This window comes from Balaenoptera physalus (genome assembly GCF_965194825.1).
Source record: "Balaenoptera physalus genome assembly, chromosome: 12".
NCBI classification, from domain to species: Eukaryota; Metazoa; Chordata; class Mammalia; order Artiodactyla; family Balaenopteridae; genus Balaenoptera; species Balaenoptera physalus.
In genome coordinates this window covers 65,924,513-65,948,798 of record NC_138897.1, presented here as the reverse complement: position 1 = coordinate 65,948,798, position 24,286 = coordinate 65,924,513, and the positions used below count along the sequence as shown (strand labels likewise).

Genomic DNA, 24,286 nt, shown 5'->3' with positions numbered 1-24,286 from the left:
GCTGTAACTACTGAAGCCCCCACACCTAGGGTCTGTGCTCCACAACAAGAGAAGCCACCACAATGAGAAGCCCGCGCACCGCAACAAAGAGTAGCCCTCGCTTGTCGCAACTAGAGAAAGCCCACACGCAGCAACAAAGACCCAATGCAACCAAAAATAAATTTTTTTAAAAAAGGGGACTTCTTTAGTGACTCAGTGGTTAAGAATCCACCTGCCAATGCAGGGGACACGGGTTTGAGCCCTGGTCCAGGAGGATCCCACATGCTGCAGAGCAACTAAGCCTATGCGCCACAGCTACTGAGCCCGCACGCCTAGAGCCCGCGAGCCACAACAAGAGAAGCCACCGCAGTGAGAAGCCCACGCTCCGCAATGAAGACGAGCCCCTGCTTGCCACAACTAAAGAAAGCCCACATAAAGACCTGACGCAGCGAAAAATAAATTTTTAAAAAGTTTAATTAAAAAAAAAAAGCACAGACCACAGATGTGTCCACAACCTGGGCAGATCTCCAGAGAATGATGCTGAGTGAAAAAAGCCAGTCCCCAAAGGTTACACAGTGTGACTCCATTTGTCATATTCTTGAAATGACACAATTATAGAAACGGAGACCACAGCAGTGGGTGCAGGGGTGCGGGATGGGAGCTGGGACAGGAGGGAAGCGGGTGCGGCCTAAAAGATCAACGAGAGGGATTCCTGTGGTGATGGGACTGTTCTGTAGCTTGACTGAACCAATGTGATATCCTAGTTGTGAGATCATACCAGAGTTTTATGTTACCTAATAAAACTTGGGGGAGGGACTTACCTGGAGGTCCAGTGGTTAAGACTCTGCACTTTGGGCTTCCCTGGTGGCGCAGTGGTTGAGAATCTGCCTGCCAATGCAGAGGACACGGGTTCGCGCCCTGGTCTGGGAAGATCCCACATGCCGCGGAGCGACTAAGCCCGTGAGCCACAGCTACTGAGCCTGCGCGTCTGGAGCCTGTGCTCCGCAACAAGAGAGGCTGCGATAGTGAGAGGCCCGCGCACCGCGATGAAGAATGGCCCCCACTTGCCGCAACTGGAGAAAGCCCTCACACAGAAACAAAGACCCAACACAGCCATAAATAAATAAATAAATAAAATATTTAAAAAAAAAAAAAAAAAAAAAAATCATGAAAAAAAAAGACTCTGCACTTTGCATGAGTTCGATCATGCAAAGGGGACATAGGTTCGATCCCTGGTTAGGGAACCAAGATCCTGCACGCCCGGCAGTGTGGCCGAAAAACCAAAACAAACAAAAACTTGGGGGAAACAGGGTAAAGGGTACATGGGACCTTTCTGTATTATTTCTTACAACTGCATGAGAATCTGCAAGGGCCTCATGAAAGAGTTCAGAAAGAGTGCTGGGGAAGGCTTCAAGAAGGAGATGGCATTTCTGGGAGAATCTTAAAGGATGGGCTGCATGTCACTAGTAGAGGTGGGACTCTAGGTACAGTCTGGGGGGAGCAGGGGTGAGGAGGGCTGAGAGGGCTGTGCTCACTCTACAGGTGAATTCTGCCCTCCTTCTTCCTATAATTTTCTCAGTAGAGATGAAAGCAGCAGCTTAATGAATACTTCCAAAAGTAGAAATTAATTTTATAGAGAAGCATTAGTGGGTCAGAGCAAGAGGCAGATGCCCTTCCTCCTGGACCCACTCCTCCTCCAGCAGCTTCCCCAGTGGCCCCCCGTCCAGGCGTCTGCACAGAGCTCCCCTCCACCCCTCCAGTGCCCACCTGCCCACCAGCCTCCTCCTTCCAAGTTCACAGCAAAGGAGGAGGTGGGGCTTGAGCCAAGGTCTGGAGGACAGAGGAGAGGGGAGGGGTGCTAGGTCAGAGGCGTGGGTAAGTCCCAGCCTGGCCAGGACCCGCGGTGAGGGGGCCGCCCGACCTTCACTAGCCTCGTAGAAAACCTTGATATGATTCCACCTTGATTTCCACAAGAAATGGCTCCAGGGCCGGGTTCCGGGCACCAGCACAGCGCTCGACAGGCTCTCGCCCATCCCTTCCAACAACAGTGAATCAGCCATTAGTGCTATTTATGGTTGTTTAACTGCACACACACTCCCCTTCTTCCCAGACACCAAAACTGTGCCATTTACAGCTGAAGCATTTTATTTTATTTTTAAATTTTTTTGGCTGTGTTGGGTCTTTGGTTGCTGCGCGCGGGCTTTGTCTAGTTGTGGAGAGCGGGGGCTACTCTTCATTGCGGTGCATGGGCTTCTTGTGGTGGCTTCTCTTGTTGCAGAGCACGGGCTCTAGGCACGTGGGCTCAGTAGTTGTGGCACACGGGCTTAGCTGCTCCACAGCATGTGGGATCTTCCCGAACCAGGGATCGAACCCGTGTCCCCTGCACTGGCAGTTGGATTCTTAACCACTACACCACCAGGGAAGCCCCATGGCTGAAGCATTTAAAGCTGTTCCTGCCAAGGCCTCCTGTGCTTCCTGCCCTGCTCCTCACCCTCCAGGCCCCTGAGCTCTGCATCTCCCGGCCTTGGGGGTCATTCCCTTGGTTGATGGGGCTCTAGTCCAATCGTACCCCTGCCCTCGGGGTGTGTGCAGGACACACAAAGGCCGTTTCCCTCCAGATCCCTGTGTTGACACTGCATGCACATGCACACACACATGAATATGCACACGCACACACACCCCCCAGACTCATGTTTCAGCGTTTGGGAAAAGGACTTAACCAGACACCTCCAGTTCTTCCTGCTCCCACTCCTTCCCATGTCACCTCGTTATTAAGTTAGCAGGCACATAACCGCGACCACTCAGGACACCGGACTGCTCTCCCCATCCTGCTCTCTAGTTTGTCACCCTCCCTCCAAACTCAGGTCAGCAAAGTAGAGCAGGTGCTGCGTGTTCCCTGAGGCGCCCACAGAGCCCGCCAGGCTCCCACATAGGATGGCTGCCTCATCCACCCGGCCTGCCCGTCCTTCTGTCCACTGCTGACCAGCCAGGGCCGAGGCCTGAGGGACTCCACGGCGGCCGATGACAACCTGGTCAGGTCCCAGGAGGCGCCCAGGCACGAGGACTCTGCCCCTACATGCTTCACACCGACTCACCCACACACATCTTTTTCTTACAAGGGGGACCATAAACTCTGAAATCACAGACAATGCTATTAAAGTGTAGCATGACAGCAATAAAGCCATTTACTATGTTTGTACACCTTTGTTTCCAGACATTATGGACACCTGATAGTTTGAATATAATGACACACAGAAAAAAGTCCTCACCCACTGGGTGAGAAAAAAGTAGAAAGACTGTCTTAATCCATTCAGGCTGTTCTGACAAAATACCAGAGACTGGGGGGCTTAAAGAACAGACATCATTTCCCACAGTCCTGGAGGCTGAGAAATCTAAGATCAAGGTGCTGGCAGATTCCTTGTCTGGTGAGGACCCGCTTCCTGGTTCATAGACGGCCAGGTCCCAGTGTGTCCTCACGTGATAGATGGAATGAGGGTGCTTGTATGGGGTCCCTCTTAGGGGGACACTAATCCTTGTGAAGTGGGAGACGCTCTGCCCTCATGACCTAATCACCTCCCACAGGCTCCACCTCCTCACAGCATCTAATTGGGGATTAGGATTTAACATGAATCTGGGGTCAACACAGACATTCAGGCTACAGCAGCCACTGCAAGAGAAGATAGTGAGGAGGAGGCACAACGTGGAGAAGCCATGAAAAGGAAAGGCTCTGAGGTCTTCGGGGGTCGGGGAGCCACAGAAAGAGGCAGGGATGAAGTGCTGGGTCAGGAGACAGAGGACACATGGGGTTACTCTGGGGCCCCAGAAGGGTCACATCCTGTTTTGGCAACACGGCACAGGGAGCCATCGTGAGCCCCGCCCCCCAGTAAACAGCTAGGAATGCTAGAGAAAATATAACAAGCAAAAATTTATACACAGCTGAACTCACACACACAAAGAAGGAAAATTGCCTAGTGTCCGCAGTGCCTAAGGGATTGGAAACCAGAGCCATGAGCACAAGGGTATGTGTTAAGGGGGGCAGGAGGGGATGGTGGGAGTTACCAGAAATAGGCCAGGGGTGTAAGAAGAGGCTTCGATCAATGCACCAAGGCAACCCAATGCGGAGATGCACCCCCACTGAAGTAAACTAAAAATCCCTCGAGGAGGGGAGGGTAAGCTTCTGCTCAGGACACTGGGTGGTGGAAAAAAATCTCCTTTGAAATATGAAAATACCCTAGGCCTATGCAAGTTCAATGTCCAACTGACACCCATTTGGTACACAACTCCACAAGCCAAAAATTAAGGACTATATTTGGACCAATGATACCACCAAGGCCTCCAGAAAAGACCAACACAAAAGCTCCCTAGGAGGACATTTCGACAAACTTCATGGAATTCCTACTAAGAAGGACTCGTAATAAAATCCACTGTAAGAGTCACCAAATCAGACAAACTGAAGGCTTAGTAACATCAAGAACTCAACAGAACCGAAAAAGACTGATTTTAAAATGTTTAAAGATTTAAAGCAAGAACTATGAGATGATGAAGAAAGAAGAAACTATGAAAAAGAACAAGCAACTTTTTAAAACTTCTAGAAATGAAAAGTTAGTGGATGAATAAAACTGTAATTCTCTTGTAAAGAAGAGAATTAGTAACTTGGACAAGAAATTATCCAGAATGTAGCACAGAGAGATAAAAATAAAAATATCTTAAAAAAAAAAAAAAAAAAAGAACAGGTAAGTGAGATGGCAGATGGAAGATGGAATAAGAATGGCCAACATAAGGCCCACATAAGACTAACAGGAATTCTAAAAGAAATACAGAGGATGGGGAAGAAACATGATTCAAAGAGATAGTTTCCAGAAGACTATTCAAAGAGTGAGAATTTTTCAGAGTTTATGAAAGACAAAAACTCAGATTGGCAATGAGTGTTGAGCAAAATAAAAATAAATCTAGATACATTTGATTCAAACTACAGAATACCAAACACGCAGAGAAAAGCATAAAAGTAACCAGGAAGTAAAGACAGATTATCTACAAAAATGAGAATTATCTAACAGCAGACCTCTTGATAAGCAAAATAGAGCCAAAAGATAATAAAAATACTATCTTCAGAGTGTTAGAATTCTATGCCCAACTAAATATCTTTCAAAACTGAGTATGAAATAAAAGTATTTTAGACAATATGATTTACTGATATAAACCATTAAAAGATGTATTAATAGATCAGCGAGAAGGAAACTGAACTCAGAAGGAAGGAGCAACACTCAAGAAGCAATGATAACAGACTGGAAAATGTGCAAATGAATCTAAATAAGAATTAGTTATGAAATTAGTCAGCTTAGGTGGGGAGATGATTTTAAAAAGATGAAACTGAAATACTGGGTAATAATAATATGAAAGGAGTTGGAGTTGAAGCTTTCTAAGATGCTTGTATTATTCAGGAAAACAATATAGATAGTGATTAGTTTTAGACATTGAGAAACATGCATGTTAAAAATGTAAGAATCGGGCTTCCCTGGTGGCACAGTGGTTGAGAATCTGCCTGCCAATGCAGGGGACACGGGTTCGAGCCCTGGTCTGGGAAGATCCCATATACCGCGGAGCAACTAAGCCCGTGAGCCACAATTACTGAGCCTGCGTGTCTGGAGCCTGTGCTACGCAACAAGAGAGGCCGTGATAGTGAGAGGCCTGCACACCGCGATGAAGAGTGGCCCCCACTTGCCGCAACTAGAGAAGGCTCTCGCACAGAAATGAAGACCCAACACAGCCATAAATAAATAAATAAATAAATAAAATTAAATAAAAACAAAACAAAAAAAACGTAAGAGTGATCATTAAAATAATAGTAATAGAATGTATAACTTCCTAACCAAGAGAGAGAACATGGGAATTAAAAACTCAGAGAGAAATCAACATTAAAAAATAGAGGGATTTGCCTGGCAGTCCAGTGGTTCTATGCAGGGGACCATGTGCAGGTTTGATCCCTGGCTGGGGAGTTAAGATCCCACATGCCTTGTGGCCAAAAAAACAAAACATGAAACTGAAGCAATATTGTAACAAATTCAGTAAAGGCTTTAAAAATGGTCATCAAAAAAAAAAAAAATCTTGAAAAAATAAATGGAAAAAAGAAACAAAGAAAAGGCATGGAGGGTGGGATAGAGACGCAAGAGGGAGGAGATACGGGGATATATGTATATGTATAGCTGGTTCACTTTGTTATAAAGTAGGAACTAACACATCATTGTGAAGAAATTATACTCCAATAAAGATGTTAAAAAAAAGAAAAGGCATGGAATATAGAGAGCATAAAATATAATGACAGAAATAAATTCAAACACATTAATAACCACAATAAATGTAACTGGATTAAATTCACAAGTTTAAAACAAAGATTCCCAGATTCCTTTTTAAAGGTAGCTATAGTTCATTCAGAAGAAATACACCTAAAACATAATGGTGTAGAAAAAATAAAACTTACAGAATCACAAAAAAAGCTATACCAGGCAAATACTAACTAAAAGAAATTTGGTATAGATGATAAAAGCAGACAAAGTAGGCTTTACAGCAAAAAGCAAGACATCAGAATAAAGAGGTCATTATCAAATGATAAAGGCAACAACTCACAACAAAAAAAAGTTCTAAATCTTTATGCATTCATATTCAAAATCTAAAAAGCAAAGTGACAGATTACAAGAAGAAAATTTAAATGTAGAATTATAATGGGTGATTTTAACACATCTTCATCTTAAAGAGATGTATTTAGCAGACAAAACAAAACTATAAAGGATATAGAAAATATGAACAACACAATTAACAAATGATCTGATACTTTTTTTTTTTTTTTCCAAATTGTGGCAATCTAGTAATGGATTGAACTTACAACCATCAAAAAAAAATAGAACTGAAAATATCAGAACGCATCCTATACGGCAAAAAAATAAGCATTTTGGTGAAACCTTTCCATTTGTTTATTCAGTGATGGTATAAAATGTCCTTCCTGCTGCGAGTTATAGTTCAAGTTGGAAAGTCTTCAGTCTAATGGATTCAACATCTTCACCCCAAAACTAGAGCATATACAATTCCTCTCAAGCACTCAAAGTTACAAAATCTGATCATTTACTTGGCACACAAGGAGTCTCAACCAAACCCAGGGAATCAGTATCATGTCCTGAATGGTGATGACAGATGTTCCCAAGAGCTATCTGACAGCTAGTTGGTTCCTGTGGCTCCATTCACTAACCCTAGTTCCCAGGAGTGATCTAAAACATGCCTCTATCCCTTGCAAGTGTCAACTAACTTGGCTAGTTATTATTTGTGTCTAGCATGTACTCAAAAAACCTTTCGGTAGAATGAAAGAAATACAGTTGAGTGAAAGCACTTGGGCAATCTTCAGGAAGTTGAAACTAAACTAAGGTTAACTATTTTCAACCTTTTGAGATATTCCACCATAGAAAGAGTACTAGAAGAAATATATGCCCCCAAAAAAAGGGCAAAAAATTTTTGAGCTTTGCAAAAAGTGAAGTGGTGTATATAGGGGTTTGGGTGCATGGACATGGCGTGAACAGCACAGGAAGCCAGCCAGCAAGGAAGCTGCTATCCAGAAGGGACAATTCCAGAGGGGTTAATACTATCAGCCTTCTTTAAGCGTCTCATCTATCTGTGGAGAAAGCGACTTTTCCAAGACACACCTCTACCAGTTCAAGAGGACCAGAGGGCCTGTCTCTTCTCATCCTTCTCAACTGCCTTTTAGCTCACTGCAGGGTTTCCTGCCAAGGGATGGGAACCCCAGCTGGGAGACAGGGATGGGCCAGGCGGGAAAGGACCTCTGTTGTCATGCTAAAGGGCTAGACAATCCGGCCCAAGGCAAGTTTGTTTGTTTAAGCCGAGGATTAACACTGTCGGATTTGGGGGATACAGAAGGTAAAACAGAAAAGGGAACGACTAGAAGTAGTGCATCCTTTAATGTGATGACCACAGAGTGTCTGCCCTCAAATACTCATTTGAGAGATGAGTGAAAGCGTGGATAGAGAAAGTCAAAATGTTTAAGAGGTTAAAATTAACCATTTTAAAGTGTACAATCCAGTGGCATTTAGTACATTCACAATGTTGTGCAACCATCACCTCCATCCAGTTCCAAAACACTGTCATCACCCCAAAAGGAAACCCCAGTCAGTCTCCTTTCTCCCTCCCCCCGGTCCCTGAAAACCACTAAGCTGCTTTCTGTCTATGGATTTACCTATTTGAACATTTCCTAGAAATGGACTCACACACAATATGTCTGGCTTCTTTCACTTGGTGTATTTTCGAGGTTCGTCCATGTAGCCTGTACCAGTGAGAAAGAATTTCTAAGACCGTGAAAGCAGAGCAGCAGGCAACTGAGGGTGGGGAGCAGGAGGGGTAAGGATAATTGCCATCACTTAAGCCGGGGTGACTAAAAGGACAGTGACACCATTAACACAGCTGGGAAAGATAAAAGAAGGTACAGGTGGGGGCAAAGGTGACAAGTCTGTTCCTGGACAGTCTGAGTTTGAAGGGTGACCAGAAACCCACCCTGGAGGAGGCCACCAGGCGGCTGAAAGCAGTCTGCAGCTGCAGAGAGAAGCCCCAGCGACAGAGCCGAGGGGCACAGAGATGCAGCGTGTCACTGTCCTCCGAGGGGCACAGACACATCTGCAACCACGCCTGTCGTGGAGACACACGCACAAACTGCCCTGGCCTTTCTCAGAATGTGGCGCATGGTCCACTTACCAAACTTCAGAGCTGAACAATAACCAGTACGGCTCAGGACAGAGAAAACATGATCCTCCCTCTAGAGCGAAACCCACAAGAAAGTCTGTTCTGGCTTTGCTACAAAGGACCCATTCACGGAGACCCCAGCTCGAATTTTCTGATAAGCATCTCCTCTGCCACCTCTGAACCCTGTGTGGCTGGTTCATCCTTCTCTGCTTCCAGAACGGTCCACCAGCGTCCAACCCTCCTCAGACTCTCAGGTTCATGCTTTGTTGAAAACTTTGGTGTCGATATGCAGCCCCACCAGTCTGACTGCGACTCTGGAGGTAAAATATTATGATTGTGTCCCAAGTGAGCAATCCTTCTGAGTAATTTTAAGCTGTAAAGAAAGGGAGGGGCCAGCGCCCCACCCCTTCCCTCACAGCCAGCCTGGGCCGCCAATGTCAGTGATCATTTCTCACCCCAAAGAGCTATTCGTGACCCGATGCCAGGTCCTTCACAAATCCATTTCAATGTGTGCAAAAGAATCCCTGCTCGCTTTCAACACATGTATTTACTTATGTATGTATAATGTACCTATTTATATAAAAACATACACGCATATAAAATTTATAAAATATACTTCAAAGTTGTTGTCTGTACCCTCAAGGTCAGGCTCAAGCTGGAAATTTTGAGAAAAGGAACCATTACGGCCTGCCTCCTGGCAAACTCGGACCAAAGGGAAAAGAGGGAAGTAAGTTATTAGAACGCATAAGTGTAGAGGTGAGATCACAACCAGAGGAGGGTCACCCATGGGGACAAACCTGCCCGGGTTCCCCCTCCTCCGCTGTGAAGCTCGGCACGGCTCCAAGCTCTCATCTTCATCCCCCACTCACCTGGCGAGTCCCCGATGTCCCCCGAGGGCAGGCACTGCTACAGGCACCCCCAGTGACCCGGACAGAGCCCACAGAGTATTCACAAAGGGGACAGTGACGAGGGGCGAAGAAATAGAACACGCAGCACTTTCACGGAAGTGGCAACATACACAGAATTTACCCAAATCCATAATGTGTCAGATCAGTAAACAGCTTGAGGGCAGCACCTGTGCTGCCATATTCACATCCGCCTCCCCCAGGGCCCAGTCAGGGCCTGAGTGAAGGGTGGAAGGGCAGATGGACGGATGACCAAGGACTGGCTGAATCAGGAAACGAACCCAAAGGAACCATGAAGTGCTAAGTGAGGCTGTTGGCAGGTAACACACTGGCTTTAGCCATCATCTTAAATCCCTCACCAACAGTTTTTAACTTCATCAATAGGCAGGATATTTTCCAAGAGAACGTTCAGCTTTAATCATATAATGGAAGTCAACAACAAAACAGGACTTACATTACTGTAGCAAATGAAAAAAAATACATATGCACTGTCTAGACCGCTTTGCTAGAACACATTCGCTCCTTAAAATTTAAAAGAAATCTGTGTTTAAATCATACTGGCTACCATCGTTCTCAATGGTGAAAAACTGAAACCATTTCCACTAAGATCAGGAACAAGACAAGGTTGCCCACTCTCACCACTATTATTCAACATAGTTTTGGAAGTGTTAGCCACAGCAATCAAACAAGAAAAGAAATAAAAGGAACCCAAATCAGAAAAGAAGAAGTAAAACTGTCACTGTTTGCAGATGACATGATACTATACATAGGGAATCCTAAAGACTTTACCAGAAAACTACTAGAGGTAATCAATGAATTTGGTAAAGTAGCAGGATACAAAATTAATGCACAGAAATTTCTTGCATTCCTATACACTAATGATGAAAAATCTGAAAGAGAAATTAAGGAAACACTCCCATTTACCACTGCAACAAAAAGAATAGAATACCTAGGAATAAACCTACCTAAGAAGACAAAAAACCTGTATGCAGAAAATTATAAGACACTGATGAAAGAAATTAAAGACGATACAAACAGATGGAGAGATATACCATGTTCTTGGATTGGAAGAATCAACATTGTGAAAATGACTCTACTACCCAAAGCAATCTACAGATTCAATGCAATCCCTATCAAACTACCAATGGCATTTTTCACAGAACTAGAACAAAAATTTTCACAATTTGTATGGAAACATAAAAGACCCCAAATAGCCAAAGCAATCTTGAGAAAGAAAAACGGAGCTGAAGGAATCAGGCACCCGGACTTCAGACTATACTACGAAGCTACAGTAATCAAGACAGTTTGGTACTGGCACAAAAACAGAAATATAGATCAATGGAACAGGATAGAAAGCCCAGAGATAAACCCATGCACATATGGTCACCTTATTTTTGATAAAGGGGGAAAGAATATACAATGGAGAAAAGACAGCCTCTTCAATAAGTGGTGCTGGGAAAACTGCACAGCTACATGTAAAAGAATGAAATTAGAACACTCCCTAACACCATGCACAAAAATAAACTCAAAATGGATTAAAGACCTAAATGTAGGGCCAGACACTATAAAACAGAGGAAAACATAGGTAGAACACTCTATGACATAAATCACAGCAAGATCCTTTTTGACCCACCTCCTAGAGAAATGGAAATAAAAACAAAAATAAACAAATGGGACCTAATGAAACTTAAAAGCTTTTGCACAGCAAAGGAAACCATAAACAAGACGAAAAGACAACCCTCAGAATGGGAGAAAATATTTGCTAATGAAGCAACTGACAAAGGATTAATCTCCAAAATTTACAAGCTCATGCAGCTCAGTATCAAAAAAAAAACAAACAACCCAATCCAAAAATGGGCAGAAGACCTAAAGAGACATTTCTCCAAAGAAGATATACAGATTGCCAACAAACACATGAAAGGATGCTCAACATCACTGATCATTAGAGAAATGCAAATCAAAACTACAATGAGGTATCACCTCACACAGGTCAGAATAGCCATCATCAAAAAATCTAGAAACAATAAATGCTGGAGAGGGTGTGGAAAAAAGGGAACCCTCGGGCTTCCCTGGTGGTGCAGTGGTTAGGAGTCCGCCTGCCAGTGCAGGGGACACGGGTTTGAGCCCTGGTCTGGGAAGATCCCACATGCTGCAGAGCGGCTGAGTCCGTGTGCCACAACTACTGATCCTGCGCTCTAGAGCCCGCGAGCCACAACGGCCAAGCCCACGTGCCGCAACTACTGAGGCCCGCGCGCCTAGAGCCCGTGCTCCACAACAAGAAAGGCCACCGCAATGAGAAGTTCGTGCACTGCAACGAAGAGTAGCCTCCACTCGCCACAACTAGAGAAAGCCCGCGCACAGCAACGGAGACCCAACACAGCCAAAAATAAATAAATAAAATAAATAAATTTATTAAAAAAAAAGTGAACCCTCTTGCACTGTTGGTGGGAATGTAAATTGATACAGCCACTATGGAGAACAGTATGGAGGTTCCTTAAAAAAGTAAAAGTAGAACTACCATATGACCCAGCAATCCCACTACTGGGCATATACCCTGAGAAAATCATAATTCAAAAAGAGTCATGTACCACAATGTTCATTGCAGCTCTGTTTACAATAGCCAGGACATGGAAGCAACCTAAGTGTCCATCGACAGATGAATGGATAAAGAAGATGTGGCAATATATATAATGGAATATTACTCAGCCATAAAAAGAAACAAAATTGAGTTATTTGTAGTGAGGTGGATGGACCTAGAGTCTGTCATACAGAGTGAAGTAAGTCAGAAAGAGAAAAACAAATACCATATGCTAACACATATATATGGAATCTAAAGAAATAAAAGGTTATGAAGAACCTAGGAGCAGGATAGGAATAAAGACGCAGATGTAGAGAATGGACTTGAGGATACGTGGAGGGGGAAAGAGTAAACTGGGATGAAGTGAGAGAGTGGAATGGACATATATACACTACCAAATGTAAAACAGATAGCTACTGGGAAGCAGCCTCATAGCACAGGGAGATCAGCTCGGTGCTTTGTTACCACCTAGAGGGGTGGGATAGGGAGGGTGGGAGGGAGATGCAAGAGGGAGGAGATATGGGGATGTATGTATATGTATAGCTGATTCACTTTGTCATACAGCAGAAACTAACACACCATTGTAAAGCAATTATACTCCAGTAAAGATGTTAAATAAATAAATAAATCATATTGGCTGAATGACAGACATAGGCAGCACACACCCATCAATCTGCTGACACAGGATAATGAACAAGCGTAACGTATTTTCCAGCTCACTGGAAGAGAAGGCTCTCGAGAAAAATGCTACCGCCTTATTTTGTATTCTAGTAATAATAAACCTCGTTTGGACCCATAAAGGGAATTAATGGCCAGCTCATCTGAATGGAAATTATAAAAAATAGCTTTAGAGCAGGGTTCAACAAGCCTTTTCCGTAAAGGGCCAGAGAGCAAATATTTCAGGCTTTTCAAGCAACACAGCCTCTGTCACACCATCATCTTTGCTTTTTTAGGTGTATTTTCTGTGTGGTTTTTTTTTTTCCCCCAACAAAGCTATGAAAAATGTAAAAACCATTCTTAGTTCCCAGGCCATTCAAACCGTTGCTGGCCGACCCCTGCCTTAGACCATGGTAAGAATAGGACACTTGGAGTTCCAAGTCCCTCACAATTCAACCCAAGGGGCAAATCCCCATCCATGTCTGATTTACCTCCTTCAGTCTCTCCAGCTCGTTTTGGAGGGCCTGTTTGGATATTTCCACTTCAATCATCTGCTGTCGGAGAGTTTCATTCTCATCTTCAGCTTTAGCTCTCTTTTCCTCCACAGTTTCAAGTTCATGGTGCAACCTGACCGACACATCTTTGGCCACCTGCATCAACCCACAGAGACCGTCATCAGGAAGGGAAGCTTTCTGTGTGCTAAGGGTACCTCCAAACAACTTCAGAGGCAGAATCATTAAGGAATATTATATTACACCAAAAAGGAAAGATCCTGGCAATATTAACAAGCCTAGTTTTAAAGGAGGAAGGTATTAGTTTGAAACATGAAATCCACATTAAGGGAAAATATGACACTCATCTGGATTAAAGGCCACTTTGCAAGGCCCTGCTCCTTCTAGAATATCAATATCCCAGGAGCACATGCTTTAAATGACAAGTTAAAAATCATCACCATCATCATCAAAAAAATAAACATTTCTGTTCCCCAAAATAATACAAAACCTACCTGCTTAAAAAAAACAAATGAAGTAATTCTGTATGCAGTAGATGTTTCATGTAGTCAAGTTTTAAACTGTCTACTCTGGTAAAATATTTGAATGCTAAAGGCAGTTAAACATTTTTACTTTCTAAAAGGAAATAAGGAAGGAGATTTTTGTGAGAGAAATATAAATCACCTTTATATCACATTGAATAACATTTTGTTAGTGGTTTATAAATTTGAGAGTTACAAAGATTCTTTTCCTGTTATCATAGTGAAAGGCTAAATGAGATTTCCTAAGGACTCGTCCAGTAAGGAGGACATTATACATAATTCATCTCTAGATAAATGATTTGATAATTGGGGCAGGAGAGAAGCCATGGTGGAGAGGACAAACGGAATAAAGTCTGGGATTTCTTCACCTCATTCCCACTTCCACCAATGATTCTCAAAGACACTTTAGACAATAAGTTATGATCCTATTTCTCTTTCAGTTAAATCACCACTACAAGTCTTACTTGGGTTATGGTACTTTCAGGTTTTCTGCATCCTAGAAACTTAAATAACCAAAAAAAAAAAAAAGTTAAGTGACTACGATCAACTTTTAAAAGTGGTCTTTGACTATAACTGAATTGATAATCAATCTTTAAAATATTCCAGATCTGTAGAAGGAGTTTCTGCACAATTTCTAAAGAACGGTCAGATCAATGGGCAGGTATTAATTCTTTTTTTACTGAACATCTATTACTATAATTTCTTTTCTTTTTTTGGGGGGAGGGGTTAAGATTCCAGTTCATATGAGGGATTTGTCTTGGTCCAAAGCCATATGGCTACACACACCTTATAAACCATCACGTGAATGAAGAATGTTTAAGCTGAATTCTGTTGAAAGAGAGAAACACTAACAGAACATCGTGTAAGTGGCTTCTGAGGCTTGCGTTTCAGGTCTGCAATTGTACAGAAATGGTACAGAAACCTGTATCTCTAAGACACAATCTAGGCAAATCTGTGGAATTGTACAGAAACTCCCAGCGGCTCCTTTGGGGAAGGCATGTCCCATCCACCCGGCTCACTCACCTTTAAGTCCTGCTCCAGACTTCGGATGAGTTCGCCATCCACCTGCCCGGTCTCTGCCACCTTCAGGCTCTTCTGCTCAGCCTTCCTGAGGCGGTACTGCAGGATTCGGCAGTTTTTATTGGCGCGGTCCAGTTCCCGCCGAAGCTCCTGCAGCTGGTAAACATCTTCCTCTAAGTAACTGTCTCTCATTTCTTCCATTTCAGCACGGAGTTCATCCAACTCATCCTACACAAGCCAGACAGAGGAGATTGAGAAGCCAGGTCCATCAGAAAGGATGGAGTCGTCCATCCACCCCTGCTCTGCAATACGGTGAACTTTCTGCACAGTTACCTGTCGGCTTCTGGCCACAACTGTGTGATACGACACAGGGACTCTGGAAATTCTCACGCAAGACAATTATCACCAGATGTCTGTTCAGATCTTATGGATCCAGAAGCCAAAAACGAGCATAGATTATTCATTGCAGGCTCTCAGCATTTACCCTGCTCCCAATCTTTCCGTACATAATCATCACCATAAACGAAGTCATCTCTGCAGATAATTAAACCTTTAGATTCAAACCAAACGCTGACCTAAACCCGAGTCTCTAAGACACAATCTAGGCAGTAAGACAGACACTGCCTGCAAAGAACACAGACTTTAGTGGGGTCATAATTGTGATTTGTCTGGGAATTATAACATACCCGCAAATGTCCCTAAAATTCTGTCTTGACTCATGATTCTAAAGATAAAACCGGGAGATCAGCTCAGTGCTTTGTGACCACCTAGAGGGGTGGGATAGGGAGGATGGGAGGGAGACGCAAGAGGGAGGGGATATGGGGATATACGTATAGCTGATTCACTTTGTTATAAAGCAGAAACTAGCACACCATTGTAAAGCAATTATACTCCAATAAAGATGTTAAAAAAAATAAAGATAAAACCTGTGCGCTGTTTTTTTCCTATTCGCCTGCCCTGCATTTCCCATCTCCACTCCACTCTGGTGTCAACATGAAGATACGCGGGTACAGGAGAAACCCAGGAGTTATTCCTGGCTCCCTCCCCACCGCATCCCAGGCCACAGCCAATGCAGTGCTGTCAGCTCAAAGTCCAAATACCTGCGGCTCTCCCGCCTCCATCCCTCTCAAGGGAGCCACAGGTAAGACTTACACAGGTAAGCCCATCACCTGGGTGCCCTGCTTCCCCTCTATAGCCCAGGCTCCACCCAGACTTACCCTTTTCATAAGGAACTCAGACCACCTCCCCCTACTCATACCCTCCAGGGGGCTCCGCATCACACAGAGGAAGTTCTTCCAGGTCCTCCCCAGCGCCTGCATGCTACCCCCTCCTTCCCTGCCACCCTGCTGCTTCCACAGGGTCCAGGCGGTTGGAGGCCTTTCACCTGTTATGGCCTCCCCCTCCTCCCCAGCTCTTTGCGGAGCTCACAGTCACAGGATCACACAACTTGGAAGGCACACAATGCCACCCCCCTTGCCATCCCCCAACCCCCAGTCTCTAGTCCAGGCCCTGCCCCTCCCCGCCACCTCCTACCACGGCCTAATGTTATCTGTGTTTCTTCCTGTTCATCATCTGTCGTCCACCCACGAAGGTAAGTGCCAGGAGGGCAGACACCTGGTGTCTCCCAGTGTCCAGGGTAGTGTGAGCCACACGGCAGGCCCTCAATAAATATTTGTGGAATGACTACCCATGAACCTCGGTCAACACCTAGAAAGACCAAATCCTAAACACGACCCAAACCAGACATCCCCGCACTTTGCTTTGTTCCAGTCTTGTAGTCTGGTCCTGGAAAATTCTTCCCAAACCCATAAACACAGCTGCAGCATGTGATGAGATATAAATTCTATTATAAAGACTTCAACAAGGAGCAATTTGGAAGACGGGAGATTAAGAAAAGCATTCTAGAACTGTCTTGATTAGTTTGATAATTGATGGCATAAATGCCTCCAGATTAGGGTACACTCGTTCATCTTTTTTTTTTTTTTTTTGCCACACCATGCAGCTTGTGGGATCTTAGTTCTCCGGTCCCTCGGCAGTGAACATTAGGAGTCCTAACCACTGGACCACCAGGGAATTCCCCATTCCCATTTGTTTTGTTCAATTAATACTGAGGCTCAAGGGAAAAACTCTCCCAAACGTGGACACCCTAACTTGTCAGCTCTCACCCTATTCAGTTTGTTCCTGGAGTCTGACCACCCTTGCTAATCCTGCATTTATTCTTAAAACCAGGGATTTACTGACAATAAAGAACAAGAGCTTCCCAACACCAGATTCTCAGGTAGACAAGAAACTGACTAGAAAGGAATCTCCTGAAGAGTATCTTACCCTGGGTAAGATTAGGTCCAAGAAGTGTAACAAACGAATTGGGAAGCTTTGTGGAAAAATACAGACTGGCGCCAACGGGGTGAAAACAATTGTCCAGCCAACCCCACCCGTGTGCAGCCATCACCTATATGGGAAAGGGCACAGATGTGGCACCTCATTCCCCCAAGCCCCAGTCTGTCGGTTCTCCCACTCTGTCCACACCACCTGACCAAGAGCATTACCTACTTAGTTGACCATGACTCCAAGTGGAGCCTGCTTCAACGGACCACCAAGGAGAACGCATGTTAGAGAGGAAAGCTTTACCAACATCCCTAGTAGTCAAATGAATAAAATGTTTTTGTTCTCATCTGCTAAGTGTTCTTACAGAAATTCTGTACCAGTGATGACAGCCTCATTAAAAATATAAGATGTTCTAATGTGTCTTAAGAAAGGTAAATCTTAACGTTGAAAATGTTATCATGTATAAGCAAGTTTCATTGCTGTTTTTTCCTTCGTGGAGATCTCTTCCTATCAATCTTATTCCTGGTAGGAAAATTTGTTGGCACTGGGAGTTACTGGGCCGAGCACAGAGGCCGGTCACTGGAACATCCATGAAGAGAATGGTCAGGCTGGGCTCTTCGGGTGCCTGGAGAACCCACCTATTTCAGGAAGGTCCTTTCAACCTGCAGCAAAGAGGTTGTTCCTGATGCCCGATCCCTGCACTGAGCCATGGAAGCTGTGCCCTTGACCCAACCCACGCTGGAGGAGACCAACCACACCGGCTGCAAGCTTCAAAACAGGCCTGTGCATGCCATCCTCCCATAAAGGGTAGAGAGTTAGTCCCGGATCTTCAAAATCAAGGTCAAGCTTCACTCAGATCCCATCTGTGAATCTGATCTGACTTTGAGAAAAAGCCTCACCTCTACACACGTCTGAATACAGTTAAAATTGTTACACTGGGTAACTAATAAAAAATAGTTCAATACAGGCAATAATCACTATATGTATGTACACATACAAATATCCAGTGGTGTTGGGCATTCCGTTTATGGAAGGAACTGGTTATGATTGCTTTTCCTTCTAGAAAGCTTATCAAGTCATTAATGCCTGAAATGATCTATTATTCAAACACCAGTTTTAAAATGTGACATAGCCATAAAAAGACATATGATACGACTTCCAGGTAAAAAACGTTCTCTGGTTTTCAGACTTCGTAATGGGGGTGGCATGGGGTTGGGGGAGGCCCTCATCGGCCCAATGTTAAACGCTGGCTATGTCCTACGGACGCCTACACCCCCGCCGCAGGCTGAAAAAGTCTGTTCCAGGGCTAGATGAACCCACACCTCCAGATCACCGAGTAGGCCAGATGTAAACAGCTAATATTTTTTGGCATAAGTAATCACTAACATTAGTTGTACTGAAAAGAAAATTAGGGAGAGACCATAATTGCATGTATTTGAATCATTGCTTTTGTAACTCATTTTATCTAAATTTGTAGAACAGAAGGCATCCTTTATTAAGCACTTTACCTTCATTACTAAGCCTGGGTTATTACTTCCTAATAACCCTACCAGGGACACACAACCCCCATTTGACAGACAAGGAGGCCAAACCCAAGCTGGTAAACACATCCAAATCCTCTCGGCTAATAAATGGAAGCCCAGCTACAAACCCAGGCTGTCTGGTTCCACACACATGCTCTTTCCGGTAAGTGCTAGAAATTATCTGCAACAACCAGGACAAATGAAACAATAAGCTTTAAATCATATTTTTAAAAGTCCACCGTCGGTGTAAAATAATAAAAGCAAGCTAACGTTTAGACCTTGACATTGTCAATGTGCAGGTATACTTATTTTCACACTTTGTCCTCACGAAAGCATTGTAATATGCAGAAAAGGTATCAATACCCCCTTTTGTAAAATGAGGACATTGAAATTCTAAAAGTTTAAATGTTTCCCAACACTAGCCTGTAGCAGAGATGGGACGAGGCCAGGGTTTCAGCTCTTTTCATGGAGCCTTGAAAAAAGCAATTTTCAGGTTCAATGAAAAGAAGTTCTAAGAAAAGCGAATTATGAACCACGTAAGCTAGCAGCAGACATTTGAAAAACCAAAACTGTGATTATTCAGATTCGGGTCATGATGAGAGTGATTTTCAAACTAAGATTACATTAATTTTCTGACAGCATGCTCTAATTTAGAAAACATTAAAGAACCTTAAAGATGTCTGCCATTTAAATGCTTAAAAAAAAAAAAACCAAGTCAAGCAGAAAATATAATGTTTCTGGCAGACAACATTTACACATAGTAAGTAAAAGTGGAAAATTGCTGTTGTTTTTTAATACAGATATTAAGAAAAAAAGTGCCCTTAATCAAGTTTTATATTGAATTAACATCAGGTCTGTCAGATACTCAAACGTTAGATCATTATCACATTGAAAAGCTAATTTAGTTTTAACTAAATATACTTTTCAAATTTTGTATATAAAATGAAACCTTGATGTAGTGGGAAGTTCCCCAACTACTCCCTTTTGCCTGCAGATAACAAATCAAGCGTTACTTTACATCTATTTGACACATATCAAATTCGAGAAATAATGAGGTACCATGTGTGCACTAGAATAAACCAAGATTAAAATTTCAACGAAAACCTCTTTGCAGATAGTTTTATCCACCAATATAAAAACCAAATCCACATGGTAAAAGCAGTGAAAACTCTTGATCATACTGCCAATCTTATCAGATCTTAATCGCCTTTAAACAACCTGAAATCAATAACTAGTCCTATTTTAATCACCCCTCTCTAAATAGACCCAACTTAGGCAGTGAGAGCAGTCAGCTGGCTACTGTTGCAATAATTCCCTCTTCTGGGAGTTACAGACCTTATCGTCTGTTGTAATATACAATGAATCCACCTCGCTTCCCTCCGTACAATGGAACTGTTCTCTGCAGAGTCCCAGCTGAGACTCAGAAGGCTCAGGGACCCTCCCATTGTTTACCAAGTGACGGTTCATCCGGCAGCGACGGCCCTGTGTTCCCTGGTCTACGTGATCTTGCCACCTAAGGTGATTACAGCCGCTTTTTCGCAGGCTGAATAAAGAGTGGGTGTGGAAAGCAGAAGGTCAGGAAAGAATAGGGATACTGTCTGCTTTAACCTTCCAGAAGAAGGGAGGAGGGCCGGGGGGCCGGGGAGGGAGGGAGGGGCTGAAGCGCTTTATGCTCAGAACTGTTTATTCTTGCCTCAGTGTCCACCCCACACCCTCCCTTTCCAGGCGGCGCTGGGCATCTGGACCCTGAGCAGCCAGATTTAACCAAATCCTTTCAGACCTTGAAACTCCAAAGACTCCAAGTGAGACGCAGGGCGGTGAGGCTGGATCGGTGCTGATACACTGTAACCTCTCGACCCAAATGGCCTCACCAGTGGTCTCCCTAAAAAATCACTCCTCTCCAAGAATCTAACAGTATCTGCTCTGTAGCTAGCGCTGACTTTTGTTTTAACCAGAAGTAATTCTTCTGAAGTAACTGAAAAGGCAGAGCAAACTCAGCAGCCCTTCCCCCACTGACCTTGCAGGCCCCGCAGGACACGGGCACTTTGGGGTACACTATTTGAGGGCAGGGGGAAGGGTGTCGTGCGAGCATCCCCAGTAACACGAGAAGCATTTTCAAAATAGGCCAATAAACTCAAAGCGATTAAACCCTCCTGAAAAGCCTGTGAAGACAGAGAACATAATTAATATGTTCACAATGAGCTCTAGGGCTTGTCTGATTGTCTTGGAGCAATCGAGCAAAAAAGCAGTGGCGGCGGGCAAGGAACACTCCAGCAGCATTTCGTGGACGCCGTCATCACTAAGATGTGCCTGGGTCTGGTCTGAGAAAGAAGCAAATGTCTTTCGACAACTGAACTCAATCTCGCACCTTAATTCCTGAAGCCTTCCCAATACATGCGAGTTCATCAGCGGTCAAGGGCCAAGAGTGCTTTTCTGACTGTGCTTTCACACAAAAAGCCAGCTACCTGGATTGAGTAATTATGCACTTCTCATCTAGTCACCATGGTGCCCTGTGATGACAGTAGGGAAGCAGGGTCAGGGATGGCCCCGTACAGCTCCACACAACAGAAGGGGGCACTTCTCTGTTGACAGTTGATTTTTAAGAAAATACAGCAGGCTGGTAAAAACCAAGAGAATTCCCCTCGAATTTCCTGATCAGTAACACATCCTCCTACAGTTTTGAGGCCTTAGTTTTCTGCTTGGATTACTCTTAGGTCATTCTAGCTCAGAAACTGTCTTATACAGTAATGGTGGCAGAACTGACTCAGGAAAGCTTGTAATACTTGTGGTCACCATCCTCCAGAATATATCAAAGTAAAATTTCTGGGTGGAGTCTCCCTTCTAATCGCGAGAGTTCTGTGCAATATTCCCTAAGAAAGCAGGAGGTCAAGGACTCGCTTTTATCTACCATCAAAAAAAGTACCAGTGAGAATAAGAGCAACAAAAAGAGACGTTTGGGCTTATAATGCGCACGCTCTAAACCTCACGTGCAAAAGGCAGGCCTACAGCAAAAGTCATTGCCCAGGAGGTCACTGATGCTCCCAGCCCCATTTTGCACAAGTGGGCGGGCTCGCTGACCTTTAAGAAAAGTCTAGCAGTGTTGTTGTCTTTCTTTCCCACATTGAACTACTGTCATTTAAGCTTCTGAATAGCCAATCATGTAACTCACACATGTGTTTGTGATCATTCTTCTGACTTCCTAGCCTCCGCAGACCTCCTCTATCTCCGCTTCTCTCCTGCTGTCAGAGGAAAGGCTGGGAGATGGATTCAGGCATCGTAAATGGTCGGCCGTGACCTTTCTCCACAGGAAATGGCAACTGACATTTCCCACAAATTAAACATTGCCAGTGGGGTTTATGGGACCATTTGTCCACAGGCTAGTGGAGAGGTGTTCTTGGTGGCCCTTTCACCTAAAAAGAGGGCCCCTAGGAAAGCTAAATACTGGGAACATTTTGAGCTAATAAAAAACTCTAAGGCAAGCGTGTGCTCAGAAAAGGAGCCTTCATGGAAATAGGGTTGCAGCCTGGAGCAGGGAAGGAACAGAGGTCTGGGGGGCAGGGAAAATACAAGCTGCATCGTTTACTAGCTGGATGACCTTGGGCAAGTCACTGAGTTTTCTCAGCTCTCAGCATCCTTGTCTGTAAAACTGGGGTTATGATAAATATAACAATGATACCCTATATTGCTGTGAGATTCACTGAAATATCAAATACATCAGATTAGGTGCCAGGGTCCGACACCTATTTCCTTCACTGAGAATCTAACATGAAAAAATAAAGCAAATAACCAGTCATCTAGGAATGAACCCCAAAATGACTGCCTACCTTAAGAGCAAAGATGTAATGAGAAACATCTTTTCTTCAAAAAAAATTTTAAAAACCTTAATTTTCTGTTACTTAACTGTCATGATTTGGATAAACATCATTCAATCAGAAACGCTGTGGGTCAGGGATTAGGCTAACAGCTGAGGCTACAAAATTCAATAAGATGATCTTCCTTGTCCTCAGGGAGCTTACTTCCAGGGTAGATTTACAAAAGTGCTGATTTCACAACAGAGTCACACACGATACCGTGGCTCTTTCTCTTCCAAACCTCTGAATTTCACTCTGTTGTCTATTACATAAGAGTCGGTGACAGGGACTTCCCTGGTGGCGCAATGGTTAAGAATCTGCCTGTCAATGCAGGGGACACGGGTTTGTGCCCTGGTCCGGGAAGATCCCACATGCCGCGGAGCAACTAAGCTGGTGAACCACAACTACTGAGCCTGCGCTCTAGAGCCCCCGAGCCACAACTACTGAGCCTGCACGCCACAACTACTGAGCCCATGTGCCTCGAGCCCGTGCTCAACAAGAGAAGCCACCGCAATGAGAAGCCCAAGCACCACAGCGAAGAGTAGCCCCCGCTCGCCGCAACTAGAGAAAGCCCCCACGCAGCAAAGACCCAACGCAGCCAAAAATAAATAAATAAATGAATAAAAAAAAAAAAAGCAAATGTACTATTTGAAACGTCTCACTCCAAGTCTCCATCTGCTCTCTTTCCCCACCACTCTCCTCCTCTGCCTCTTTGAACAGGATAAAATAACCACTGGGCTCAGTGGGTTAGAGCAGCTTCTGCAGCCGGGGTTTAGGAATACTCAGCAGTTCACTGCTCTGATCCCAGTTTGAACTGCACACTTCACCACCAAGCACCTTAAAAGCTCACATCCTTGGTCCCACCAGCCAACACTTGGCCTCCATCAGGGACCGTCAGCATTTGCTGAGAACACAGGGCGAATCACAAAACCCACTGATAAAGGAGGTTTCGGAGGAAACATATTTAACTGTCTTAACAGAAACAGGAGATTTACACCGGTGGAGCTATTTACCAACCTGCGTATCACAATAAATTAAAACAATTGCTTTCAGGACAGATCTCCTTAGTTTCAGGTGACCTACCCCCACCCCCAACACTGCCTAAATCCTCTTTCCTGCAGTGCCAGCCCTCCTCCTCCTGGAAAAGATGGAGTCAGACTTGTGCCCCAAAGCTCACAGGACCCAGAAGCCCCTTAGAGTGGGCCCCGCCGCCAAGTGCTCAGATAGGACGCAGAGGCTGCGATTCCCTCGAAAGTGCCCCGGCGTGAGCAGGGCATCAAGTGGCCTCTCCTGACACGGAAAACCCAGCTGGTGGACGCTTACAAAGGACCGGCCAGCAGCACACAGTGGTCCCTCCGCTCAGGCCGCACTCAGGAGACTCCTGAACTGCAGGTTTATCACTCACTGAAAACGCCGAGGCCCTCTGTCTGCTCTGTGAGCCCCGGGGGAGACACGGAGGGCGCCCGGCTTTCTGTAACTGGGAGAAGCGGCAGGCGAGTCTGCAGCCTGGGCCACCACACCCTCCGAACGCCACTCTCCTCCCACGGAGCCCGGCCCAGAGCCCTTCGGCTGGGGAAAACCCGCTCCCACAGGCTAGGGGTCTGGGGGTCGGCTACACATCCAAAAAGTGACCAGAGCCGACACTCTATAATCAACGCAGCATCAACAGGGGCAGAGGC

General features: G+C 44.6%; 1 protein-coding gene and 1 long non-coding RNA gene across 5 annotated transcripts in view; one reads left to right on the top strand and one right to left on the bottom strand.

Annotated features, from left to right (window-relative positions):
* Positions 1 to 24,286, top strand: part of LOC309640278 — a 711,494-nt gene that overhangs the window by 507,852 nt on the left and 179,356 nt on the right. The gene's annotated exons all lie outside the window — the stretch shown is intronic.
* MTCL1 (microtubule crosslinking factor 1) overlaps positions 1 to 24,286 on the bottom strand; it is a 126,831-nt gene that overhangs the window by 100,889 nt on the left and 1,656 nt on the right. For all 4 annotated transcript variants that reach the window (XM_082418569.1, XM_082418568.1, XM_082418566.1 and 1 more), the window contains exons 2-3: positions 14,912 to 15,136; positions 13,347 to 13,505 (exon numbers count right to left, since the gene is read on the bottom strand). In XM_082418569.1, the coding sequence (XP_082274695.1) occupies positions 13,347 to 13,505; positions 14,912 to 15,136 (384 nt within the window). The remainder of the gene's footprint in view (positions 1 to 13,346; positions 13,506 to 14,911; positions 15,137 to 24,286) is intronic.